The sequence below is a fragment of the Buteo buteo genome, chromosome 10 (assembly GCF_964188355.1).
Source record: "Buteo buteo chromosome 10, bButBut1.hap1.1, whole genome shotgun sequence".
NCBI classification, from domain to species: Eukaryota; Metazoa; Chordata; class Aves; order Accipitriformes; family Accipitridae; genus Buteo; species Buteo buteo.
This window is the reverse complement of record NC_134180.1, coordinates 4,440,032-4,459,869: the sequence shown is the minus strand read 5'-3', so window position 1 is coordinate 4,459,869 and position 19,838 is coordinate 4,440,032. Positions and strand designations below refer to the sequence as shown.

The 19,838-nt window shown below is 51.8% G+C and overlaps 1 protein-coding gene across 1 annotated transcript in view; it reads left to right on the top strand.

Moving 5' to 3' along the window:
- The window catches only part of ADAMTS10 (ADAM metallopeptidase with thrombospondin type 1 motif 10), a 59,829-nt gene that overhangs the window by 21,419 nt on the left and 18,572 nt on the right, over positions 1-19,838 (top strand). The window contains exons 4-12 of the mRNA XM_075038139.1: positions 2,834-2,993; positions 5,096-5,313; positions 6,576-6,659; positions 7,041-7,186; positions 9,938-9,981; positions 11,230-11,335; positions 11,492-11,638; positions 13,438-13,579; positions 17,128-17,235. Of these exons, the coding sequence (XP_074894240.1) occupies positions 2,834-2,993; positions 5,096-5,313; positions 6,576-6,659; positions 7,041-7,186; positions 9,938-9,981; positions 11,230-11,335; positions 11,492-11,638; positions 13,438-13,579; positions 17,128-17,235 (1,155 nt within the window). The remainder of the gene's footprint in view (positions 1-2,833; positions 2,994-5,095; positions 5,314-6,575; positions 6,660-7,040; positions 7,187-9,937; positions 9,982-11,229; positions 11,336-11,491; positions 11,639-13,437; positions 13,580-17,127; positions 17,236-19,838) is intronic.

Sequence of the window (19,838 nt, the reverse complement as noted above, 5' to 3'; positions counted from 1 at the left end):
AGGTAACACGCCCCAAGCCGTCCTCCTGTCCTCAAACGCTGACATCCCTAAGCAATTTCTGTGTCTGGAAGGTGTACCGCTGTAAAACTGCTTTGTTTTCAAATGCCCAAGACGTAACTCACACCTTACAGCACCCCAGCTTTGAACTGCCAATATCTGGGCATGCTCCCATTGACTCATCTTACCAGCCACACGCACCATCACCCCAGCCTGAGGGCGGGCAGGCAGCATGGCTCACCTCACGCATCTCCCATGGAGGGCACGCCGCTGAGCTTCAGGCTGAGCTGGGGGGAAAGTCACCCAGGCTTAAGTTGTTGGATCAAAGGGCAAAATGGTCCATTTTCCAAAACACGCAGAGCCGTGAGCCGCCAGCAGGGCCAAGCACGAAGCAGCTGGAGCCTGCAGGGAGCAGCCCGGGCAGCTTTGCCTCAGCCTGGCCAGGAGCTGAAATCCCTGTCTTAAGCAAAGCCATGTTTCATCCCAATGGCTGCATGAGATCCCAAGGACCCTTGTCCTGCCATCAAAAAAATCACAGCGAGGAGAAAGCAACTTTAGGAGAGAAATGCCACTCCTTACCTCCTGTGTCAGAGATCATCAAAGTACAGTTTAAAGGCCAGGTTTTCAACTCTGTGTGTCTGTGCTGAAATTGTGCTTTCACCTGAAAAGCCCTCCTGAAGTCAGCATGAACATTGAATGCTTGGAGCAAGGCAGATGGCCCCGCTGCTGAGGCTAACATTGAGCTGCTTATGTGTATGTACGAGGAGGTGGAATTGCTGAATTGCAGTATGTGGCTGTGCTTTTCTTAAGTGTGGTTATAAGCTAATAGCATAAACCATCCCTGCTCTGCAGATGACCTGGGTGAATCATAGACAGGATATCCAGTTTAGCTCCCCCACAAACCACAGGGATCTCTCTAAGGGCTTCTCACCGCCCCCTTTCAACAGGCTTGTGTCACGTCCAGCACCCGGACCTCAGAGCTCGGTCTTTGGGGTCAGCAATGGGGCAGTTTTCAGACTCCTGTGATGGTCGAGCTTCATTTCCAAAGGATGCCAGGCCGGCGGTGGAGCCTCCTGCCTCTCATGCTCTGCAGAGGCTCCAGGTTTAAGTAAGAACTGCCCTTTTCTAGTGGTACATGGTTTTCAGGCAGGACGTGCTTTCCCCTCCTGCTGCTCTGCCCCAAGCCGGTGGTGACCTCCTTCTCCCCATCCCACAAAGCCGGCAGCCAGCTGGCTTCGCAGGCCGACACTCGGCTTTCCGCCGGAGCCTTCGCCAGGCTAACCTCACAGTACCTCGCTTGTGTTTGAAAAGGTGGAGCTGAGCCAAGAGCAACAGAGCCTGGTGCAGGAGGAAATCCCCCGGCACTCTGGAGATGGGGACTTCGCTGTGCACACACTGCCCCGATTCAGCTTTCATGGCAGGGAGGGAGAGGAGGAGAGACCTATTATGGAGGCAGCGTTCACCCCAGAGAGGCTCTCCTCCACGAAAGCCCAGCAATAATGTAGTTATGCAGGTGGTGCCTTCCATGCAAGGACCTCAAGATGTTTTACAGAGACCTGCTTCCCCACTCCTTGTCCTGGCAGATCGGGGCTTCCGTCCTTCTTGCATAGAGGGGAGCTGGTAAAGTGCTGTGATGTCCAAAAGACAACACCGGTGCAGAGCTGGTGGCAGGACAGGGGTGCTGCTGCACCCAGAACTATGCTTGCACACAGGGAGTGGGAGGACAGCCAGGTAACATGGGTTTTAGACTTTTGGGATACTTCTTGTCCTGCTTGAGCAATGCCAGGAATGTTTCTGTGCCTTGGTTGCTTGCTGGTAACGTTCAGCTGATAGCACGCCCACGTTTCTTGGAGTTAGGTGAGATTCAGTGCCAGGAATTGTTACAGCAATGGAGTTTCTACTTGAATCATGTTGGGCTGCGAGAAACTTTTTAGGTTGCTCAGACCTTTTAGGTAGAAGGTATCCTTGCCGTGAGGATAAGATCAGCTGCAGCGGAGAGGTCTTGCAAGCACCTGGTGGATTTGGCTGCTCATCCTGCTGGGTTCTGCCCCTGCCCAGGCATCACTGTCTCACAAGTGGGTCCACTCACAGAGAGCAAAGTCTGGGCTCACAGCTGAGATTCATTCAAAGAATAAAATAAGGGAGAACAACAAAAAACAAATAAGGGAGCAGAAACAAGATCACCTGACTGAGGTGGCCAGTCAGAGGTGTAAAAGGGGGAGTGGTGCCTGTAGGGCACAACCCAGGTTTCTGGCTGCAGAGAAAGGTTGTGGCTCCTGCTGGTTACCTCACTGCTAATCAGACTTCAGATTTTTAAAGATTCAGTGTGTTTCTCAAAAGCCTCTGAGCATCTACACTTCCCTGCAGCTCTGTACCTGAGTTTCCCAGCTGGTGATAATGGTCCTGAGCTGCTTTCAAAGGTTCTTTGGCAAGGTCGAAAAGCATACGAGGTAGATCTCACTGCTGAGTTGTGCTGCTATTTGAAGGTATGGTATTTAAGATCCCACAGACAGCTTTCAATTAGACTGAGTGGGTGGAATAGGAAATAACTCATTCATAATTTTGCAAGGAAAGACTGTGATTTCCAGAGGACTTTGGTGAACACAGATGTCCGAAGGCATCTACCACCATCTGTCTCGGTTTTCTCTGGTCTGTAGGTTCATACAGTTCAGTATTTGTGCGTAAGTGAAGGATTCTTTCACATTCTCGAAAGTATTTGTCAGTCCCCAGAAATTCAGTGGTTAATCATCAAAAAGCTCATTATGAGAAGCCACCAGTATGTCACCCAGTTCTCTCTCCACCTCTTTTATTGCCTTCTGTCTCTTTCCTCCTGCAGCATGGGGTGATCGTCGCAGATGAGGAGGAATATTTCATTGAACCGCTGAGCCCAGGAGCCAACGTCAGCACAGGCAGCGAGGGCAAGGGCAGCCCCCACGTCGTGTACAAGCGATCGTCTCTCCAGTACCCACACATGGATGCAGCCTGTGGCGTGCTAGGTATCTGTACCCACCAACACATCCTCAATCCATCCCAGGGCAGGCTGGTAAAGTCCCAGTAGACCAGGCTTTGAAGGTCCACACTGCTCTATATGGCAAAGAACCAAATTTATCTCCTGCATTCAAGAAAATTTTCTGTATTTACTTTTACCCATGTTAAGGATTTCTGGTGGCCTGGTCTTTGGAAAGTTCTTGTACTCTCTTCTTCGCAGCAAGGCTTTTAAATTTGGAAATAGAGCACGGAATAGAAAAGAAAAAGCTGTGTCTTATTGTTCTTAAGAAAAATCCTCCCAGATTTGGCCAATTTACAAGGTATTGAGAAATCGTAGCTTATGCATGCTCAGCAGAGACTTGTCTTTGGGTTTTAGTCACTGAAGATTGTGTCCACATGGAGATATATATGCTGCTGTTAGAGACCAGGCGGAAAGATGCCTTGTAGGGTGGGATGTGGGATCTAGTTAGTCACAGTGGGCTCTGGGAGATGTTTACAGAGGATGACAGTTGCACATCTACCCCATTTCTATGCTTACAAGCCTTGACCTCCTAAAGGACTCACACAGGTCTGCACTGGCCTCTGCTCACGTGCCTGTGCCCTACTCATCCTTGCTAGCAGTCAGTCTGCGTCCCAGAGCCTAGCTGAAATCCCTTTCCCTTGTGAATATGCAAAGTTTCTCCATCTACCCAAAATGTTGCATGTACACAGAATGCTGCTCCGTCAGTTTACAGAGGCTTCCCCTGGCTCCGTAAGGATGAGAGGAGATGCCATCCCTGCAGAGGGGCCAGCTCGCATTTTATGGATTAGGGTTTGTGGAAGCAGAAGCAGAGCTGTTCCCAGTTGCTCCTGGCAGGTTTGTGTGTCACTTCAGGATGTTCATCCAGTGCCCCAGTGGTGATGCTTGACCAGGTGAGGAGTCGCTGCTGGGAAGGAGTGGAACCTCTGGAGACACTGGGGCACTGCCAGCCTGCTCTGAGCAGGCTCCGAGTGTCCCCAGACCTGCCAGCATCTCTCAAGTCAACCTGTGCTTCTCTGGCCTGGCTCCTTCCGTCCCAGCTCCCAAAGTCATGTTGGACCAAGCGTCAGCAGACTCCCCTTCTGCTGACTTTTTGCCACATTCCCCAGCTTCCAGACAAAAGTTAGCCAGTTCCTAATTGCTTCTTGGAAAGCAAAGACCATGCAGTGGGAGCCACAGGCCAAATACAGTTCAGAACAACCACAGCGCAACTAGCCCCGGCAAAGCCACCCCGTCCCCTCGCCCCGCAGGCTGGACCTGTCCCGACCTGCCCAGCACAGCTGGGTCCCAAGCACTCCCACGAGCTCCCTCTGATCAGCCGGAGGGGCCGGAGCTGGTAGGCTGTGGGGCTGCCTGTGATCTGCCCGTCTTCGCAGTCTTGCTGGATGTTTGATGATTCAGCATCAGAGCAGAGGAGGGGGATTCAGCCGGTTCTCTTGACAGGGCAGGAGAGTGGTTGTAATCTCCCAGTCAGGTCTCCTACCCTGTGGTGGTCTCCAGGCCGTGGGTTTGGAGCTGGTGGCCCTGCTGGGGACATCTCTAGGGTCAGGTCAGTAGCACTTGAAGCCTGGAGCAAAGTCCTACAAACCTGCTGCTGCTTTGGAGGCTGCAGCCATTTCTGTGGAGGAAAAGCCAAGTCCTAAATTCAGGTCCTGGCAGGAAAAGGAAAGAGGAAATGATCTGCAATGGCTTTATTTTCAGATTATGTCTGTGTAGTTTCTAAATCCACACTGCTCTTCCCTGTGACAGAGGCGAGGGCAGGGCCTTGCAGCATGGAGGCAGTGAAGTGTTGTGTGGGGCTGACGCAGCAGGACGGGCGCACACCTCTGTGGGCAGCAACTGGGCAGGAGGGCAGGCAGGATGCCAGCAGGGCCGACAGGAGCACAGAGCCAGCCCTGAGCTGCAGTAGGAAGAGCTCAGCAGATCCAGCCGATGGCAGTGGGGGCATTTGCTGGGTCTGCACGAGGTGCATAAAGAGCCTCGCAATAGCCTTTCCTTCCCTGAAACCAAGCTCATACTGTGCACCCCTCACCTCTGTGTGCTGCTGAATTGCTGCTGGAGAACAACAGAAAAATCTCTTTCCCTCCTCAGATGAGAAGCCCTGGAAAGGGAGACACTGGTGGCTGCGGACGCTGAAGCCTTCCCCTCTCAAGCCATCGGGCAACCACAGCCAGCGAGGCCAGCTGCCCCTGAAGAGATCTGTCAGCACAGAGCGCTACGTTGAGACCCTGGTGGTAGCTGACAAAATGATGGTGGGGTACCACGGGCGGCGGGACATAGAGCAGTACATCCTGGCCATCATGAATATTGTAAGTGTTATAACCACATCATGAACCTTGGGGGACCCCAGGGGCTCACACATCCAGCAGCAGAGAGCAAGCAGGAATAAATCCTGTTCGTCAGCCCGAATGTCTGGGTTTGGCAGAGGGTGCCATGTGCTTTTCCTGCAAGAAGACAAGAGGGATGGGAACGCAGTGGGGAAATCAGATCTGTTCCAGGATGGCAGTGGCTTCTCCCCATCCCCAGAGCAAGATGTTTGGGTCAAAAATCCTGACATGCTGCTGCTGCTCATGAGCAGTGATACTCTGGAGCCTGCAGGGACTCTCTGTTGTATAGGGGAGGCACTGTAGGAGAGGTAAACTCTGGCCTGTCTGACCATGCTACAGGCCAGATCTGGACTGGGAGAACAAAGCCCTTTCTTTGAACAGCATCTCTCATCTCAAATTAGCATTGCAAATAGGGCCAGCCAAGCTGAGAAACACATGGGAAAGCATAAGGACAGTGAGCTCTCACGCCTGGGGGCTGATCAGCATGAGAGGTAGGGAGAAATACCCTCGTTCTTCCATACCATGCTGCCTGTGTCTCTGGGTTACTGCAGAGGAGCTTCCTCTGCAGCATCAGATTTGGGTCATTGCTGGCGGCAGGATACCAGACTAGATGCATTAACAGCCTGAATTGGCCATGCTGAATCCTCCTGTGAGGTGAGATAGGCTTGGAAGTTATCCATCAAACCGCTGAAAGCCCCTCTGTGATGGTTCTTTGTCCTGTCCTCTGCAGGATCTCTTTTCATGGCTTACTCTGTTTGCATTTCTAAAGCAGATGCCAGATTTTAAAACAATACTGTTTCTAACTGTTTCATCTGCTCTAAAATACCCATCATGTGGTGGCAGATTTCTGAGAGATGCTGTGTCATCCCCTGCTGATGGGCAGTCAGCAAAGCTTCATCCTTGTGGCTGCGTAATGCCAGGACTGTGGGCTTCCCCACCTGAGCTCCAGGCAAGGACCAGGTGCTGTGGGATGTCAGCTTCACTGCTTGAATCTCCCCAGAAGGAGCCACTGAGGTCTGAACATGGTTTAGGAGGCTCTGCAATCCAAGTGGTAACGTGGAGTCCCATACCCATTTCTGCTTTCTAAAAAAATGGTGTTCAGACCCTGCAGCCCACGCTGACGGAGCAGCCCTGTCTCCCTCCACCAGGTGCCCAGCACATGCCAGCTCACCCACCGATTGCACTGTCACCCAGCCAGTGAGCTCATTTTTAAGACTCGTCTTTTCTTGTTTCTTGGAGGTCAGGTTGCCAAACTTTTCCAGGACTCGAGTCTGGGCAATATTGTCAATATCCTGGTGACCCGGCTGATCCTCCTCACCGAGGATCAGGTAAGGTGGGCTTTGCTGAGCCGCTTCTGTCCTGTGTTTGTGCTTCCTTTGCGGGTCTGTGTGTTCCCCTTGGATGTCACCCCCAAGAGGTCCCCCCAGTGCAGTCTCCTTCATGTACCACATCCTCTCAGTGGCAGCTGGGGACTGGGTTCAGGCTATGGGTTGAGGAGACCTCTGGGACTCTGAGGACTGTTTCTGTGGTAAGGTGGCTTTAGGGAGGTTTAAGTAGCTTTAGTCCTCCTAAAGTCTTCCTTTCCCATGGCCTCCATGAAAAGGTGGGGGCATCTGGACTGGAGTCAGTGTTCTGCTGCCATGGGAATAGGCAGTGCCTTCGTATCAGAGCTTTCCTGGGAACACACTGTCATATTACTTCCATTCCAGCCCACACTGGAGATTAACCACCACGCCGGGAAATCCCTGGACAGCTTCTGCAAATGGCAGAAATCCATTGTGAACAGGAATGGCAATGGGAATGCTATCCCCGAGAATGGCATAGCCAACCACGACACTGCAGTGCTGATCACCAGGTAAGGCTGAGCCCGGCCCTGGCAGCGCTGTCTTCATTGGGAGTGTCCTCTGTGCAGTTCTCCTCTATCTCTGTCCAAGTGGTTCATCCAGGGCTTCCTTCCCATGTGCTCCCCCCCTACAAGCTGCCTGGCAGCGGCTGTCCCTCATGCTGGCCACTTGCCAGTTCCCTTGCAGTGATGCAGATTATTGCAGTTGAGATAGTTATCATCCTCCAGTGTCTTCCCTCAGTCTTTGTTGTGCTCTCCAGGAGCTTAATTTGCAGCCACGGGTATTTGTGCACCAAAAGTCAATGGCGTAGTGTGTACAGCAGTGTTGGGCCTGTGTGGGAACCCACCCCAGAGTCGTGGAGCATCGGGCATCCTACTGAAATGGAGAGCCCCATCTGCCCCTGCTGTGAAAGATGGGGAAGAGGATACAAGTGGGACATGAGCATCATGAGAGTGACAGAGTGCCTCCAGCCAGTATAGGATTTGTGTCACCTCATTTTAGGTGCCTACATGTAGGGCTGAACTCTCTCCTTGGTAACTGATGGATACCCTTGAAGTAGTGACTTCATCCCAACTCCCTTAGGACAAGAGCAGTCCTGCCCTGCCTGTGTCTCTGCGCTCCTGTAACAACGGTCTAGGTTAGAAGCTTAATGTGGACGCTGAATTAGACCTCCATAGCTGGGTGAAGGGGTCTGAACCTTCCCATGCAGGACAAATAACCCCCATCAGAATAGATGGGTGATTGAGCCTGGAGCAGTAGAGGGTACAGGAGGGACAGTTGGAAGGGCAGACGGATGGTCAGAAGGAAAGAAGATGCAGAGAGGACAACAGGGACAGTGGAAGGGACAGAGGAGTGGCTGGGAGGACAAAGGATGCTGAAGGGAGAGCTGGAAAGATGGAAGGGATGAAGGATGCTGAGAGGCAGCTCTCAGCAGTGCTGCCGGCTGCTCCTGGGACGCTGGCTCTCCAGTGCCCACATAAACCCTGCTTGGGCAGAGGGACAGCAGCCTGGGGAGAAACCAAAGGCACCAGGGGAAGAGTGAGAGAAAGGCCCCTCAGCCCCAGCTTTTCACCCTGCCGGGGCTGCGGCGCCTCCTTTTCCTTCCCTCCCGCCACACCTGGAGGAGGGAAGGAAACGCCAGATCCGAGTTCTTCGGCCTCCCACCAGATGTTTGAGCTAACCCGAAGCGACTCGCCGGGCCGGCCACGCCAGGCTTGGACAGCACCAGTGCATCCGGCCCCGTCTCTAATAAATTCCCCGTCTCCCGATAACATCTTGCTGAGCTGTGGGCTTTTTTCTCTTGCAGGGATGTGTCAAACCAGAGCCTCCGAAGGCTTTAATGGTATTCACTCAAAACAAAGCAACAAATGTTTTTCACTCGCTTGGTTTTGTGGTGGGGGTGAGAGGTTTGGACACTTCCAGAGAGCACCAGGGGCCAAAGGGACAGGAGCCATCACCAGGAACATGTTATGCTTAACCCATTGTGTGCTCTCAGCTTGCTTCCTCCCCACTCTCATCCCCATGGGGCCGCCAGGGTCAGATGGTCCTGCTCGCCATGTGGGTGTCCCCCAAACCCGCACCGTGGTCAGCATGCTCAGTGCTCCGAGCCCAGCTCACACTCAGGTTGAAATGCCCCTCAGGGCTAAGGAGCAACACCCCAATCCAGCTCTGGGGTGTCCCAGCCCAGTTACTGCTGGTCCTCCCACCTGCCCGCCCTATGCAGATTTCAGTGTTAGCCTTGCTCCTTTCAGCCCGGGTTTTACAAAGACCCAAATGTCGGGGGAGTCTCACGTTCTGGAGAAGGTATTTGAACAGAGAGAGGGAGGGGAGGGCCCTGCAATTCGTCTCTGCAATTAAATGATAATATTCACTCTCTGGCCTAAACTGGTCTCTTTTGGAGCTGCTACTACGTTCCATTGCAAGGGTGCTGCATTTCAATTTGGAGGAGATTTTACTTTGCTGTCCTCGTTTAGCTTTTCCTTGTACATGGCTAACGATGTGCAAACAGTTGATTCCTTGATGCAATGGCTGGAAGTCGAGGCCAGGAACATAGGGAAGAGTCATCTTGAATCAACCCATATTGAATTTGTTTGGAAAATTCTCAGTAAAGAACTAAACTGAAAAAAAAATATAAAAAAATCACTTTAGCATTTTAATGAAACCACAGTGGGTTTTGAAATGGAACATGTTTTCAAACTGAAATGTTTTCCTTATTTTTCAAAAAAATTTTCAGAATTACATATTTGATTGATATGATTTCCTGCAAGGGACCTGAGTTTACAGACAGGAGGCTGGCCCTGTCCTCCTTCACCCTGTGCTGCTGGGGCAGATCCCTGAACCTGGTGCCTCGCAGGAGAGAAGTGGCCAGCTCCTGGGAATGCACCGGGTGCTAGTGAGCAGAGCTGGACCACCCACCCAAACCCAAAGAGCTTCAAGGTTGGAAGAGCATTGTCCCTGCTGATTCACCACATTTCATCAAAACCAAACCTCTGACCCTACTCAGCACTGCCCCATAGTTAAGGGACAGAAGCTATCATTAAAAATCCACAGTGAGTCTCAGCCTGGGGAAAGTGAGTGTTGTACAATACAGATCAGAGGCATCTTACCTGTTACAGTCGGTACTTTCCATTCCAGAAGTGCTGCATGAGCCGTGGGCTGTTTTGAAGTGTTTTGAATGTGAACACATCAGTAAAATGGAGATGCGCTATTTTGTAGCCGCTGACATTGTAAGTGTTCTTAATGCTGCCTTCTTTTCTTTGCAGATACGACATTTGCATCTACAAGAATAAACCATGCGGCACCCTGGGTAGGTAGGATTTTGCTGCCCCTTCAGCAGCACTTCTCACTAGCACATGCATCTTCGGAGCGTGGTGAGGGTGGGCTGTGCCATCCCCCTTTCCTAGTGATCAGGCTGAGGGGAAGCGCTTGCCCAACGCTACTGCGAGCACCGGCCATGGAGCCAGGAACAGGCCAGTGGTTTCCAGCCTGCTTGACTGTGTAGCCTCCTTACTTCTGTAAACACTAAAAGCAGCAACCCGGAGGACAGATGGGTTCTGGAACGCTTCTCTGTTATATCCCTGGGTCAGGTCCAGCCTGATGATTAAGAACCACTCGCATCTAGGGCTGGTCCATAGCCTAGTGGAGTATTCCTGGCTTAGCAGAGAGAAATAAGACTTTTTTGTGATGACTATAAAGGGAGTTCTTTATTTAAACTGCTAGACGTAGACGGACCCTGCAGTTCTCTCTGGCTGTAGCTCCTAATTTGTCGTGCCCTGGTCTAGACTAAGCAGTCAGGGAGGGATTACTGCTCTGAATCACCACAGTTAAAAAGGAAAAGTTGGTGGATCTCTGACCTGATGCGACTGCAGATGAGGTGCCTGGGAGGGAAATTGAGGCTGGAGGTGCCATGATGGCTCAATTCATTCCTTTAACAGAGACTGTTCCTCCCCTGGCCCAGTGCAGCGGGCACAGCCTGTGGTGGTAGGACAGTGTATGGGCAGAGGGTTGGGGGAATCTGCTGCCACGATTCAGGGGAATTTCTGCATGATCCAGCCCTCCAGATGGAGCCAGGCTGGATTCCTGATCATGGTGGGTGTCAGCCAGCACCAAGTGCAGATGGACAGGTTGGATCCTGGCTTACTCAGTTGTCCAGGCTGCCCTGGCCAGGTTTGGATGCCCAGATGCTGGTGTAGCTGATCTCAGGTTCCCCCACCAGCAGTGCCGGTGTTGTGACAAGGACTTGCTCCCCTTCTGCACATAGTCTGGGGTTTGGATGTGAGATTCAGAGGATTTTGACCCATTCTTACCATTTCCAAGCCTGTCATTGTTAATTTAGTTGACAGTGCTGAGTGACCATGTACCCACAGCCCATAAGAGCCCTGGGTCCATCCCAAAGCCCAGTAGTGTAACCAGTGGGAAGAAACTTGTTAGTGACAGTAGGCTGTGCTCAGTGTTAGCGAGTGTGAAACACATCAGTTAGTCCCCAAATACCACCTATGGCCCCTGCAAATGCTTTGTGCTGACTCTATGTGACAGCTCTGTCTGGCTTCCCTAGGCCTGGCCCCTGTCGGCGGGATGTGCGAACGAGAACGAAGCTGCAGCATCAATGAGGACATTGGCCTGGCCACAGCCTTCACCATTGCCCACGAGATTGGCCACACGTGAGTACTGTGCCTGCAGAGTGGCCGTCTCAGGGAAGGGCCCCTGTTGGTTTGTTCCTGCCAACAGGAGCTGAAAAATCCTTCCTGTGGATGATCCAGATGTGTCAAAAATGCAGCAGCTGATCATCTCTCTATTACCTTGGTGATGCTTTCTAGGTTTGGCATGAATCATGATGGAGTTGGCAACAGCTGTGGCTCCCGTGGGCAAGAAACGGCCAAGCTCATGGCTGCTCACATCACCATGAAGACCAACCCGTTTGTATGGTCCACATGCAGCAGGGATTACATCACCAGCTTCCTGGAGTAAGTAATCCATCTCACCTTGCCCTTGCTTCTACCTCACAACCAGTACACACCTCTAGCCTCTCACAGTCACTTGTGAGCAGTGGGTAAAGCCAAAGAAAAGCCCCCAAAGCACACAGCCCATGCACGTTCTGTCTTGTCTCCCAGCACATCATCCTGTCCCAAGCGGCATGTGCATTCCTTCCTTCCTTTAGACTTTGCCATGTTTTGCTTGCCTGCTGAGGACACTAACTCCATTTACCTTGCAGATGTGAGACCTTTATTTAGGTTGCCCACTTCCAGAAACTTCACAAATAAATCAATAGCTCTGGAGGCATTTGGATGTTCCTGAAGTTCAGCCAGGAATTGCAGAGAAGAGTTGGTGTGGTGGGGAAGAAAGATCTGGAGACAGAACTGGGTCTGCATGGTGTAGGCAGCTTCTCTGGACACTGGGGAGAGTTTTCAGGTGTGAACAAGCAATGTGGGAGAAAGGTTTTGGGTTTTTTTTCTAAAGCATCTTTAGCATTCGGGAAAGAGATTTAGGCTCCTAAGTCCCAGAGTTTTGATATTGTCACCTTGCCTGAGTCATGCCTCTGCAGCCTGAAAGAGCTTCTCATGCAGGGTTCAGACAGTCCCCAGGGTTTCTATCACAAAATGAGTAGTCAGGATCAATTTTGGTGAGGTTTTTGGTAGGATACAGGCACTACCTAACAGAAGGACTGGGTAGGACTTGAGTCATGATTGGAAGAAGCAAGTATGCGGTCTCACTGTTCAGGGAAGTCCCCAGGGAGTCTGAATACCAGACCTCTACTGGTGGACGCTGCTGTGACACTGCTGTTGGAACACTGCAAGAGAAGCAGTGAAGGCAGCCCTCCCCAAAGGGCTGCCGTCTGCCTCACTGTCCAGCAAAGCTTAGCCAAACCGCATGGCTCATCACCAAATCCTGCATGTGGTGGCTCACATTTGGCCACAGTAAAACCTGTCCCCCTCGCTCTTGACCCCTAGACATGCAGCACAGCAAAACAAGTTGCATGTACAGCGCCGGGAAAGCGCTGCAGTGGAGGCTGCCTTGTCCTCAGGTAACCCCAAGGTCTCGGCAGGGCTGGCAGAGGACGGCGAGTTCATGTCGTCCTTCTCCACGGTTTATGCTGGCCACCCCCGCCTGAGCGCAGCCCCAGGAGCCTCCGCCAGGATGGGGCTGTGGTGCATGCAAGACCCCGGGATTCAGGGCCGGGGGAGTGGTGACAGGGGCCTTGATTTAGGGAGAGCTCAGAGAGCAGCAAGGAAGGGGGAGGGAAAGGCGTGTTCCTTGCAAAATTTGGACGCTCCTACAAAGCTCTGGCATGCAGAAGGACAGGCTTGGAGAGCAGGGGCTCTCCGTGCTCGACACCTCTGGTTGCTCTCAGCTGGGGCTCTGCAGCCACGGGGTGGGAGGGCAGCCCCTCTGCCTACCCACTGCCCACGCAAGGGTCCTGGGCACACGCCTGCCTGCATGCTGTCACGCTCTGTCGGCTGGCCCTGGAACCTGTGGGGACAGCCAGGCGCTGGCGATAGCACGCAAAACCCTCGGATTAAAACTTCTAGAGTTATGTAGGAACCAGCATGTGCTTCCCAGCCCTGAGGGCACAGATAGAAAGACTTCAGAGCACTTTTTCAGCAGCAGTTTTGCCCAGAGGAGACTGGTAGAGTTATCCGCCCCAAGCAGTCAAGCATGTGAGAGTTCAGCCATGTGCGGAGCTGGGAGTGCCTGCTGCTGGTCCTCCACCGTGACACTCTCCTACAAGCCTTTCTGAGCTCTGATTCTCATTTCTTGTTTCCAGCTCTGGGATGGGATTATGCCTGAACAATGCTCCTCCCAAGCAAGACTTTATCTACCCAACCGTGGCTCCAGGACAGGCCTACGATGCAGACGAGCAGTGCCGTTTCCAGTACGGAGTTAAATCTCGCCAGTGTAAATACGGGGTAGAGAGCCTTCCTGCTTTACTATCGGTTCCCAGGGGGTGGAGGATGGGGGCTACAAGGGCAAAGGGCCGTGGGGCCGTTCCTCTGCTGCCCACATCGCTTTGCTGTCCTGCTTCAAATGAAGGGCACTGGCATGTTCCCTGTGAGCTTTTTGCGTTGCTTCCCTGTGAGAGGACAGAGGAAGTTGTTTACCATCCACAAATGTTGACCCCAGCTCAGTTTCGGTCAAATTAGTCCCATGGGAAGAGATCTCTTGCCTCTGCCTGATACCTTGGCTGCTGCTGGTCCCCAAGGGTTGCAGCTGAAAGCCAAGCTGCAGTCCCTTCATCCAGACTCCCCTCTCAGTGAGGCTTTGTACACACATATTTTTCATAATCCTTACTAGAAGTCATTATACTACTCGCACAAACTTAGGCGGAGAAACATCTTTCTTCCAGATGAGGTGGGTCGATGTGCTGTAGGTATGTCTAAGGGACAGCTGCCCACCTAAGCCACCCCTGCCATCACGCTGCCATCCCCTGATCTTTGAACCCAGGAAACCACTGAAAGGAAAGGTTATTTCAGGAGAAAAGAGTCTTCCTGGACCTCAGCCTGACATTTTGCTGTTCTTAACCTACTGGACATTGCCAACTATCTGAGCATAGTGGTGAGGGGGAAGCATCTGCACTGAACTAATTGAGCTCCTTAACACATCCACTTTACTCTAGAGAAAACAGAGGAGCCAGCAGTGAGATACATGGGCAGCTGTGTTGTCTGATGGACACACATGTATGTGTACCCACCCCAGTCCAAGCCCTGGAAAGCTGTGAAGGAGGAAACATATCAGACCACAGTTTAGTTTCTCTTGCAACCATGTAAATATAAGCCCAATGCTGCCATTGAAGTGACCTGATGTGAACCAGCTTATCACTCTGAGTGTTCGTCTATTTAGTATGGTTAAACACTAAACCACCTCCTGGTGTTCTCACCAGCTCATCTTAGTGAACAAAGGGCAAAGTTTGGCTCTCCCTGGTCCAGTGCTCTTTCAACATGGCCCAGGGGCCCAGAGCCCACTGGACATGGGGCAGATGCAGTCTCATGAGGCACCCAGAGCAGCAGCAGAAGTCTGGGTCCGAATAACATGGTTGTGGTATCTGATGTCAGGTACTACTGTCTGCGGTCTGTGCCCCTCCTCAGCTGAGCTAGAGGCAGTGGAATGGAAACTTTCCACATTTACATGCCTGTTTCCCAGCTGATTTTTAACTCGGGCAGACACTTCCTGTATATATACAAGGATCACAAAAGCACAAGATGTCCTTGTGATGACCCTTCTAGCCCAGTCTTGCGTGGTGTTTGGGAGAAACCCAAAGGGCGTAAGGGCTCAAGCACGTGCAGATAAAGCTGGGTAAATGTGTAAGTCCACCCATCCTGTGCCTCATATAAACAAACTCCAGGGTGATGGTGCAAACACAGCAGCATCCCTTCCCCCATGCCAATACAGAGCAGATGATTAATAGGTATAATGGGGACAGAGCAAACAGATGTCACTGGTTGAAGCTGGGAAGTCCTCTCCCGTGGTGACACAGAGAGCAGAGACTATACAGGAGCTCCTATTTCCCAATAGTCATGCTGGCTCTTCAAGAGCAGTATGGAGGGGTAGATGCCTTTTGAAGATGGGAAGACTTTCTCCTTTCACTGGTTAAAACCAGCTGCAGCTGGGCTTTGGCGAAGGAGTTGGGAACCAAAATCCCTTTGCGTCTCGGAGCTGCGGTCCTCAGCGCAGACTTCGCAGTATTTTCCTTTACTGGCTCACCCTGTGGCACTCTGCTATCACAACCCCAGGAACAGGAGGGAAGCAGAGAAATCCTGAGCTCATCTTTTTACCTTTCTTCATACCAGCACACAGGATTCCCAGTTGCTGAGTCAGTTCATCCTGCGGGGGTATCGGTTAATGTTTAGAGCACAGCCCTTGGTTGGTAGGGTGGAGGAATGCCTTGCTGCAAGGCTGAACCGAGCCCGGAGGGGTGATGAACAGGCTGCTACCTGACTGGAGGCAGGCAGCCCGCAGGAGCTGTCTTGTAGGTCATGCTGCCATAGGGGCAAGCAGGAGGCTAGGCAGTCGCTGTGCCGGCACCAGAGCATGCAGCACAGAGCACGCCGGGTCCTTCAGCCCATGCCGCAGCATTGGTGTGCACTGACAGAGGCACCGGTGTGTGCTGGGAGCACATTAGCAGCAGCCGTGGCTGTTCGGGCTCTGCTCTCGCATCTCGAGATTGTTTCCTTCATTGACAATGTGAACCTGTTCAATACTTTCATGTATAGCCTAAGTCACAGCATGCTGCTCTCTGAAATCAGCAGCAAGTTTTTCCATAGGCTTGTTTCGGTAGTAATAGGAGCAGGATGGTGACTGGCAGGAAACTCAGCTCTGGATTTTAGGTGTTGCTTTGCAGTTTGCAGGTGTTGAAGTCCAGCCTAGTTGATTTAGTGGCAGAGCCGTTTCGAAGGGCCTGGACTTTCTGATTTAGCAGGTGTGACAACTTTGCAGAGTCTCTGTCGTGAACGTAACTTTTGGGTGGGTTCTGGAACAGCCAAGAGAGGCTTTTTGTTTGCTCATAATTTGAGAGGTCAGGATGCGCTGAAAGCTCAGGATCTGCAGCTCAGGAAACCTCCTGGAAAGAGCTCTGGAGTCCTCAGCCCAGCCCACTTTGTGGACCCAACTGCACCTTGCAGAGCCAGAGAGCAGAAGTGCCCACTTCTGGAACTGCTGAAGGGCTAGCTCAGTATCTGGTGTTATTCTGATTATTCTGAAAATGGCTCTAAATCTTCCGGAGGAGTCTTCCCTTTTAGGACTGTTAGGGTGGCTGGAGTTTGCCAGTATACAAGACAGTCACACTGTGACCTGCAGTACATTCCTGTAGCAGATGACAGATGTGCTGTGTTGATGCTCCCAGGGAGTCCCAGCTTCCAGCAGAGGCAGATCTGGATCCATGTGGCGGATCTGGACCCATGTGGTGTAGGGATGCTCATGGCAGGTGCTAGGAATGGGTCCTTGTGCTTGGCCTCCACTGCACAGACCCAAAAAAGAGAACATCCCTCAGTCCTGGGGAGAGGGGTCAGGTGGAGCACAGCAGGATTAGCTCGGGCCTCACTGGGATGTCCAAGGAGATGTGTCTTCTGTGGCACAAAGACCAATTTTGGCTGTGCGGGCTGGCTTCGGAACCAGCTCTGGTACCTGAGCGCAGTAGAACCTCCAAATCCAGAGAACCCCAGCCGTACGAGAAGTGCTTAGGCTTAGTCCAGAGAGGGGGGTGAGCTGTCAGTGTCCTTGGGGTGACTGCAGCTGGCAACACCTTCCAAGATTTCATCTCATTTTCCCCCCACCATGCTGAAAACACTCCTGTCCCTGTGTCCCAGCCCAGCTGGTGCTTCTCAAGCACACCGGCGTGTTGCTGCCCCAGCCTTGCAGCCCCTAGCACAAGTGAATCCTAACCTTGGCTTTGTTTCTTTGTCTCTTTCTTCCTCCCTCCCCCTCTCTCCCCCTCTCTCCCCCCAAATCTTTCTCTTTCCAGGAAGTCTGCAGTGAGTTATGGTGTCTGAGTAAAAGCAACCGCTGCATAACCAACAGCATCCCTGCTGCTGAGGGGACCATATGCCAAACCAACACCATTGAAAAGGGGGTAAGGAAGCTCAGGGCACCTCAGTGAGTTGACAGTGAATGGTTGAATCCCCTCCTCCAGCGATAACTGGGATTATTGTTTGCGTTGGTGGGCACGGAGTTGATTTAAGAGCACCCATCAGCCTGTCCTCCCCTGCCTCCCAGAACCTGGAGCCACCCCCACCCTCCTCGCCAGCACGAGGGGAGGCTGGGATGTGCCAAGGAGCCCAGGGGTCCGTAATTGCCCCAAAGTACAGATCATCTTGCATATTGCTGGAAATGCAGAATATGAAGTCCCTGGTCCAGTGAGCTTCTTGGTCTCACCTAGGAGGCACAGTAAGGTGACCTCAAGCAATGCCATATGCTGTAGATGAACGTCTTGTTCTCAGGTCCGCTGAGGTCTCCTGGCTGTCCTGAGAAAAGTGATTTTTGCCCTTTTCCCCAGGAGGGACAGTGGGTTTGTAACATGCTTTCAGAGGAACTTGTGAAAAATTGCCTTGCAAGGCTAGATATGATGAAACCTTCATTTTTCAGACTCAGTTGAGAGAGGAGGGTGGGATTTTCCATCACCATATGCTTTGAAAGTGAATTTTGACTTGATTTTTCGTACCACTTTGTTCCCTGCACCTCCTACACCCATTTGCGCCAATATAAAGCAAGTGTGCAGCGCTGTTAAAACAAAGTGCCTTTGCAAACCGAGTAATAATTGGGACAATGGAGAATTGGGGCTGGGACATTCTCCATTAAATGGGCATGTGTTTTTCCACTAGAGGAAAAATAATTCCTAAGAAATTAAAGAATAATTTCAAATTCTTAGGAAGCTGGAGAAGCTGATGTGCAGGAAAGAGGATGGCTTTGACAAATGCATTATTCTTTGCAAACAGTCATCTTAGTTCTGCTGGAAATTAGGTCAAAAAGGAGTAGGTAGCTCCTGGGGCTGAACATTCCTGCTGCAATCAAACAATCCCCTGATTCACCATATACAATGGCATTTTTTTTCTACTAGTCATCTTTTTTTACCAGCTTTTCCCACTTTTAAATATCTCTTTTTTCCCCCACTTACTAGTTGTTTTTTAACCAGAGTTCTTCAAAAGTCTTAAGAGAAGTGAAGTGACAAGCAGTCACAGCACCCAGGACTCATGGGAGCTATTCCCAGTGAAGACACTGACTCAGTTTGAACCCCCAGTTACCTTCCTGTGCATCTGTTTATACTTTGGTATTAATTCATGCTTTAGAAGTGACTTGATATCCTTGGGTGAAAGAAGATGCACCTTTCTATTAAGCTTCTGCACCTTCACCAGCTGGAGCTCCTGGCTGGTGGCCCCTGTGCTTGCCAGCCAGGCGAGCCCTCAGACCTCAACCATTGGCTGAAGAAGCTCTCTGAGGTGTTCCCTGGCTTCTCCCTTTCTGGCTGGGGAGAGCAGAGGGAAGGATCAGGGCACAGAAGCTATTTAAGGTATGTGAGATTAAAGGAGAGATAGGGTGAGTTTCTGAGCTCTGCCACCCAGTGTGGGGGGAAGACTGAGCCAAGCTCTGTTGGGTGGTGCCCACATCCCAGACCTCTGGTAGTTTCTTCCTCCCAAATTCTCTTTTTTTTTTTTTTTAACTGATTCCCTCTGGTTGTTATGGCTTCACCTGTTTTACCCCAAGAACCCACAGTGAGTGACTTCAGTCCTGGATCTGGTGGTAGTTTCTGGTGCCTTAGGGGTGCCCCCAGCAGCCTGGCTGCTCAGATAGCAGGTTCACTGTCTTGCTGGCTCCTTCCCTGCCTGTTTTGGTTTTCTTTTTCTCTTTTTTTTTTTTTTTTAATTTTCATTAATCAAGCACTTGTTACACAGGTTATGATCAGCGCACCCTGTGAGGATGCCTTTCATTACGCATCCTCCCTCCCCACATGCCCCCAGCTCATATCTGGTCTCACAGCCAGCACATGTCTGTGCTTGCCGCAGGAGAGCAAGCCAGGGTCTGCTCCCAGCAGCCAGGGTGCAAGATCAGAGCCCATCGCTGATGCTCGCAGGAGCCCTGAGTGCATGGTGCGGTTTGCAGGGGCTGGTTAGGCTCCTGGGTCCTGCCTGCAGAAGCAGCAGCTCCAGTACCTCCAGTCTGGAGCAACAGCAGGGACACCAGAAAGGCTGTGCCTGCAGAGGATCTCCTCTGCATGGGTCCTCACCTTTGGAAAGGCACTGGTGTGCAAGGAGGTCACTAGCTGAGTGTCCTGGGAGGTCATGGTTCATTTTTCCCTGCTGGCTGTGCTGCCCATGGAGAGCCTGGCTCAGAAAGAGCTGGGAGAGGCCGTGCCAGCAGCTCCAGGGTGGGTTATCAGCCCCTGGAAGGAGCGCAGAGCGGTTTCTTCCTTCCTGGGATTATCTCAGCCCCTGAGGCATGGTGTCCGGCACCGTGCCCAGAGAACGGCAGCAGGTCTGGCAGTGTCCTGCTCCTTGCATCACTGTTGACTCCAGGGGGTGCAGGACGCTTTCCAGGTCCAAGGGAAATATTTCATAGGCAAGTTTCTGTGAGCATCTGTCACCCAATAGGATGGGGGCAGGCGGATTCTTTAAGGATCCTCGGCAGAACAATGACACAACAACGTTGTTATTACAATCAAAACTTCATTTTAGCCTGGAC